The 7,523-nt window shown below is 37.8% G+C and overlaps 1 protein-coding gene across 1 annotated transcript; it reads left to right on the top strand.

Annotated features, from left to right (window-relative positions):
- On the top strand, positions 1–7,523 carry LOC126697441 (uncharacterized). Its single transcript, XM_050394438.1, has 9 exons — positions 1–167; positions 782–2,424; positions 2,630–2,856; positions 3,205–3,537; positions 4,774–5,020; positions 5,171–5,299; positions 5,395–5,610; positions 6,223–6,346; positions 7,031–7,523. Exons 2-9 carry the CDS (start codon positions 874–876, stop codon positions 7,261–7,263), a joined length of 3,060 nt encoding a protein of 1,019 aa, XP_050250395.1. The 5' UTR covers positions 1–167; positions 782–873; the 3' UTR covers positions 7,264–7,523.

Genomic DNA, 7,523 nt, shown 5'->3' with positions numbered 1-7,523 from the left:
ATTACCAATAAAAAAGGAATGTAATATTACTAGGTTGGACCGTTGGAGAGAATGTATGGGAAAGAAAAGCATAAAAAGAGCAGCCATCATTCACATTGGCCTCATCTCAGATTTGAGTCTTCAGCGTTCACAGTTTCTAACTTTTCCTCTATCTCTCGCATTTTCCGGTACGCATTTTCTTTCTTCCCAAACACTCTCTAACTCTGTCTTTTAGCTTCTCAATTCCGTTGAAACTTTCTGAACTAGCTGTTACTGATCTACTGAGAAACTCTTTTCTTTCGGATTTTGCTTTTTACGTGTATGTAATATCGCAGCGCTAAATTTTCATGTGCTTGAAAATTAAACCGAAACTTTGGAATTAGCTGTATCTAAGAAGCTGGGTGGGACACGGCTGCCTGCGTGTCCGCGGAGTGTCAAGGATTGTTGTGTTGATGTGTCCTGTGTTGTATCGTGTTCGTATCTCTGCTTCTTAGTGACATATGTTTTATATTAATTGGTTATTTTTGAATTAATGTATAATTTATGTTATCTCAATGTCATAATTTTTGGTGGTTTTGGTTTCTGGCTATTATCATGTTAAATGAAAAGTTGATTATATATGTATATGACATATTTTGAATGCAAGAGTTGAAATTCAATGGGTGCTTATGATTATGTCATTTTATTGGAATGTTTTTGAGAGATTTAATTTTGATCTTCATTTATTGCGTATATATGAAGTCGATAATATCAGAAACTCTCTATGTCATTTGTTTACCTCTTTTTTTTTTTGGTTAAATAGGGTTTGTATCTGCCAAAGACATTTAGATGTTCATCATTGAGCTTTGAGAAACTTAGTCACTGCTGTTTCTGTGATAGTTTGGACTGATAGAGATGGGTTGGTTTAGAGCTGGGTCTGGTTTAGCAACGCTTGCTATTAGGAGAACACTATCTCAAGGTGGGTCATATGCAACAAGAACACGGATCCTTCCCTCACAGAATCGATATTTTCACACCACTGTATTTAGATCAAAGGCGCAGGCGGCACCTGTTCCTCGTCCTGTGCCCTTATCCAGGTTAACTGACAGCTTCCTAGATGGGACAAGCAGTGTTTACTTAGAGGAGCTTCAAAGGGCTTGGGAAGCTGACCCAAGTAGTGTTGATGAGTCGTGGGACAATTTCTTTAGGAATTTTGTGGGGCATGCTGCCACTTCCCCTGGAGTCTCAGGCCAAACAATTCAAGAGAGTATGAGGTTGCTGTTGCTTGTGAGGGCTTACCAGGTTAATGGTCACATGAAAGCCAAGTTGGATCCTTTGGGTTTGGAAGAACGAGAAATCCCAGCAGAATTGGACCCTGCTCTTTATGGGTTCACAGAAGCTGATCTTGATAGAGAATTCTTTTTGGGTGTTTGGACAGAGTCTGGGTTTCTGTCTGAGAACCGACCTGTACAGACCCTTAGATCCATATTGACCCGACTTGAGCAGGCTTACTGTGGGAGCATTGGGTTTGAGTACATGCACATTGCAAATCATGATAAATGCAATTGGTTAAGAGAGAAGATTGAAACCCCCACACCAATGCAATACAACAGGCAGCGCCGTGAGGTAATGCTTGATAGGCTTATATGGAGTACACAGTTTGAGAACTTCTTGGCTACTAAGTGGACAACAGCAAAGAGGTTTGGGCTTGAAGGTGGGGAGACTTTGATTCCAGGCATGAAGGAGATGTTTGATAGGGCAGCTGACCTTGGCGTTGAGAGCATAGTTATTGGAATGCCTCATAGAGGAAGATTGAATGTATTGGGTAATGTGGTTAGGAAGCCACTGCGTCAGATATTTAGTGAGTTTAGTGGTGGTACAAAGCCTGTGGATGAAATCGGGCTTTATACAGGAACCGGTGATGTTAAGTATCACCTAGGAACTTCTTATGATCGACCAACTAGAGGTGGAAAGAGAATACATTTGTCTTTGGTTGCAAACCCAAGCCACTTGGAAGCTGTGGACCCAGTTGTTGTTGGAAAGACTAGAGCAAAGCAATATTACTCAAATGATGAGGACAGGACCAAGAATATGGGTGTTCTGATTCATGGAGATGGTAGCTTTGCTGGACAAGGTGTAGTATATGAGACTCTACATCTTAGTGCTCTCCCAAACTACACTACTGGTGGCACTATACACATAGTGGTGAACAACCAAGTTGCGTTCACAACTGATCCAAGGGCGGGCAGATCTTCACAGTATTGCACTGATGTTGCCAAAGCCTTGGATGCCCCAATTTTCCATGTAAATGCTGATGATATGGAGGCAGTTGTTCATGTTTGTGAGCTTGCAGCTGAGTGGCGTCAGACTTTCCATTCAGATGTCGTGGTTGATTTAGTGTGTTATCGTCGTTTTGGGCACAATGAGATTGATGAGCCATCCTTCACACAGCCCAAAATGTACAAGGTTAGCCCTTTCTCTACAGTTTTTCCAAAGTTTTTTGTTCTTGTTTGATTTGAGTTACATTCTTACTGAATTTTTGATATTTTTTTCCCCTCCAAGATGATCCTCACTTGTTCTCACTGCTTATGGTTCACATAGATTACTCATTGCTGCTTTTGAGTTTAGTCAACCAAATTGCTTTGATTTCTAATTTGATTGAGTGCTACAGGTTATCCGGAATCATCCATCAGCTCTTGAGATATACCAAAACAAACTTCTAGAATCCGGGCAGGTGATGAAGGAAGACATTGATAAGATACACAATAAGGTCAATACAATCCTCAATGAAGAATTCTTGGCTAGCAAAGATTATGTTCCGCAAAGAAGGGACTGGCTTTCGTCTCATTGGACTGGGTTCAAATCACCTGAACAGCTTTCTCGTATCCTAAACACTGGGTATGTTTGTGTTTTAATTTTTGATCAAGTTGAGGGAGTGGAAAGAGCTAGAGGGTAGCCTGAAATAACATATTTATAAGTAGTGAAGAAGGATATAATAATTAGAGAGGCATAAAATATGGTTTGAGATATGATAGAATGGAGAAAAGAATACACATGGCTGATTCTAATTAGTTGAGGATTGGTAGTGAACCCCAATATAATTGGGATCAAGGCTTAATTAAGTTGAGTTGAGTTGTCAATTTTCAATTCTACTATGATTCTGACTATAAATGTATTTATATATGTACTTAGTGATGTATGTATGTGTGTATATGAAAATAATAAAATTGCTTCGCTGATATACAGGGTAAAACCAGAAATTCTGAAGACTGTTGGCAAAGCAATCACACGTTTTCCAGATAATTTCAAGCCTCACAGAGCAGTAAAGAAGGTTTATGAGCAACGTGCACAAATGATTGAAACAGGTGAAGGCATAGACTGGGCAGTTGGGGAAGCACTTGCTTTTGCTACCTTGCTGGTAGAAGGTAACCATGTTCGATTGAGTGGTCAGGATGTTGAAAGAGGTACATTTAGTCATCGCCATTCAGTAGTTCATGATCAGGAAACAGGGGAGAAATATTGCCCTCTGGACCATGTTATCATGAACCAAAATGAGGAGATGTTTACTGTTAGCAACAGGTAATCTGTGGTAACTTCCTTCTTGTGTAATTAACTTAAAACAATATTAGCCTCTGTTTTTAACAAAATTCTTATTTTTGTTTCACAATTGTGTTCACCGCAAGTTCTTCTGTGTATGAGCTTTATGTGTTATGCTTCTAATTCCTTTTGCTGTTGAGAAGAAGAAGCTGATTAGCTGTTCATGTAATCGATTTATAATGTCTGATACTTTCTTCTAAAGCCATGACTGCCCTATTTTATGGCCATTCCAGAATGTGAGTGCCTTATGTCAGAATGCACATCCATATTTTGATGGTGGTAGGGATTCTGTTGGATTTTTGCATCACAGTGCGGGAGCAATTTGTTTCCCCTTACTGTAATAAAAAATAACCTCAAAATTATATTTGAGTTATGTGTTATTGTCTACTTTAGTGTCGATCAATTTGAAGTGTGAGGCTCTATATTGTCGATCTTGCTTGTTATTGTGCCTATTGATTTGTTATATACTTAATTGTAAGTGAGGAGTCTTTTTCCCCCCTCTTATTTATATATTTTCTGTGTCAACCCTCATGCTTCAATGTATATAGGAATTTGCAACTTTAATTTTTGTGGTTTTATAAACCTTAAAAAGTCCTTGTAATAATTATATAATGTTGTGCTGTTTCAGTCAGTACTAATAAAAATGTATGCAGTTGTTTGATAAATAATCTGAGGGATGATATTTATTCATTTCATCTACATTCTACTATCTTGTTTGTTAGAAAGAATGTTATAAAATTAGATCATATTATTCCTTAGATAGGGTCCTTTGAACAATTTAATGATGTGTATTTTTTCATGTGCACTTAAATGTTGATATAGATTAGGACTAAGTTTTCCTCAAATATGATCCAGTCCTTTACATGGTGATCAAAAGATCATTCACGTGTATTTTAATCACATAACTTCTTAAGTGATTTAAACCAGTTACATGCCAATTAAAAGTACACTCGGATGGTTAGTTGAATTACCACATAGTGGGTCAAAGGGACTTTCCTTCAAACTGGTTTTGAGGAAAATTCTTTCATATGGATTTTACATGGATGTTGTTAATGAGACAGTGTCTACTTGTTTCCCAAACTTCCGTACTAGACAGCTAACCATCAGCCCAAACATTAAAGATTGCTGAACTCCTGGATAGCTCTTGATACACAGTAATTTTCCTTAATTGGTGCTTTTAATGTCTCCTACATAAGCAATATATGTTTTTGTGTGCAGTTCTCTTTCGGAGTTTGGTGTTCTTGGATTTGAGTTAGGTTACTCCATGGAAAATCCAAATTCATTGGTAATCTGGGAAGCTCAGTTTGGCGATTTTGCTAATGGGGCCCAAGTTATATATGATCAGTTTTTGAGCAGTGGGGAGTCTAAGTGGCTTCGTCAAACTGGACTTGTTGTGCTGCTTCCTCATGGATATGATGGGCAGGGCCCTGAACATTCTAGCGCACGGTTAGAGCGTTTTCTTCAGGTACTCTGCCCAAAGAGTTCATTGCGTAATTTATGTATATTGAGTGCTTTCCTGTTATGTCTCTTTATAAAGAATTTTTCTTCATAATTTTTTTGTCAACATTCTCTAGCATATTCTTTTGCTTATATATATTTTTAAATTTTATGGCAGATGAGTGATGACAATCCTTATGTTATTCCTGAGATGGATTCAACTCTTCGAAAGCAAATTCAGGAATGCAATTGGCAGGTTGTGAATGTCACAACTCCTGCTAATTACTTCCATGTCTTGCGGCGTCAAGTGAGTGCAACTAATTGGAATATGAATTACTTTCTAGTGTTTTTTTTTTTTTTTTTAATAAAAAGTTTCTTATGATTTTCTGTTTCATTACCCAGATACACAGGGAATTCCGTAAACCTCTAATTGTGATGGCTCCTAAAAACTTGCTTCGTCACAAGGACTGCAAATCAAATTTGTCTGAGTTTGATGATGTCCAAGGCCACGCAGGTTTTGATAAACAGGGCACCAGATTTAAGCGTCTCATAAAGGACCAGAACAACCACTCTGATCTTGAGGAGGGTATTCGACGACTTGTTCTTTGCTCTGGAAAGGTTGTGCTTCTGATTGCTGCGTTTCATTTATTTATTGGTTTTTGGATTTGAGAGGGATGGAGGGAGAGGAGAGGAGAGTAGAGCGGAAGATGGCCCAAACTAAAAATTTAGGATATTTTGGCCACCTGCTGCTCTCCTCTCCTCTGCTTTCCTTTTCCCCCTCCCTCCATCTGATCGTAGGTTTTTTGGCGTTTTCCTCTCTTTTTTATTTTATTTTATTTTTAATTTTCTAATAAATGCAAACAAATATTTAGCTTCTTATAGTTAAACTACTTTAGTGCATGCTTGGTTTTATTCATTTTTCTAATAAATGCAGACAAATATTTAGCTTCTTATAGTCAAACTACTTTAGTGCATGTTTGGAATGAAAGGAGATGGTGGGAGAGTAGTGAAGTAGGTGGCTGGAACTAAAAATTAGTACATTTTTGGTCAACTTCTACTCTCCTCTCCTCCCTCCATGCAAGCATAGGGTTTGGGTTTCTTATATATATATATATATATATATATTACCTGGGAGTTTATTGATTTCAGATGTTTTGGTTTTTCCATCAGTTCAATTTCCTCTCTTTCTCTGGTTAGGAGCTAACTTAAACGCAAATTTGTTTGTCGCAGGTTTATTATGAGCTTGATGAGGAACGGAAAAAGGCTGATGCTAAGGATGTTGCAATATGTAGGGTGGAACAGCTGTGCCCCTTCCCATATGACCTCATCCAGCGGGAGCTGAGGCGATATCCAAGTACGTAGTTTGAATTTACAACAAGAAAAACAATCAATTAGGTTTTAATAAGGAATATCCCGTCAATAGTTTAGGAAAATTATGCTGTCTCCCCATATATAAATAGCAAGGACAATTATATTTAAAACCCCATAGTTTAGGAATGGAGAGTTCATCCTTTTAGAAGTTTCAAATTAAATCCTACACTTTCAAAGAAATTTCAATTCAAACCATACACTAATTTATGGTGACACTGTTAACAAAAAAAAATACTAAAACAAAATGATGCCCTATCATATATTACTTCACTCTATCTAAGCCCCAAAATGTCGTTTTGCTTAATTATTTTCCATTAATGGCATACCTAAGAGGTTTATGGTATGAGTGGAATTGTTTTTTGGAAGTGTGTGGTTTGATTTCAAACCATCCCTGCATAATGGTTTTTAAATGTATTTAACCTAAATAGTATTATATAGGCATAGATAATCATCCAGGACCCTTGCAAATCTTTTAGACCAGAGAAACAACCATGGAGTACGAACATACTAGAATATAGGTAAATTTCAATGGGCGCAAACCTAAGGAGTGCATGGTTGAATTTGTCACATTCTTGTGGCTGAGTCATTCTGTTGTTTTTCATTAATTGAGTACTTTTAAGTACTGTTGACTTCATGAGGCTTACTAATTCTTCTTGGATTCTGTTAGATGCCGAGATTGTTTGGTGCCAGGAAGAGCCAATGAACATGGGTGCTTTCTATTACATTTCACCCCGCCTCTACACTACCGTGAGAGCACTGGGGAGAGGAACTATAGATGATATCAAATACGTTGGCCGTGCTCCATCTGCTGCCTCAGCCACCGGTTTCTATTCAGTTCACGTTAAGGAACAGACTGAGCTTGTGCAGAAAGCCTTGCAGCGTGAACCAATAAACTTTTGAAGTTCTTTCCAAAAATTACATCTCAAGAAGAAAAATGGCATTCAAAGGTCCATATATATTAGTCTCTCCTAAGATTGGACCATTCATTTTACTCAATGCTGGCGTTTCAGTTTTCCCCTCAGCCAAGGAACGAGGGTTTTTTCACACAAGTTGAAACTGCATCTATGGGTATACGCTACATAAAGAAAATTGTTTAAAGTTGCAATAATGTTAACTTCGAAATCGTATAATCTCTTAATAAATTACCAGTTATCCTAAAA

Source organism: Quercus robur, chromosome 8 (assembly GCF_932294415.1).
Source record: "Quercus robur chromosome 8, dhQueRobu3.1, whole genome shotgun sequence".
NCBI lineage: Eukaryota > Viridiplantae > Streptophyta > Magnoliopsida > Fagales > Fagaceae > Quercus > Quercus robur.
Note: the sequence above shows the minus strand (reverse complement) of the source record. Positions and strands in the feature narration are given on the sequence as shown.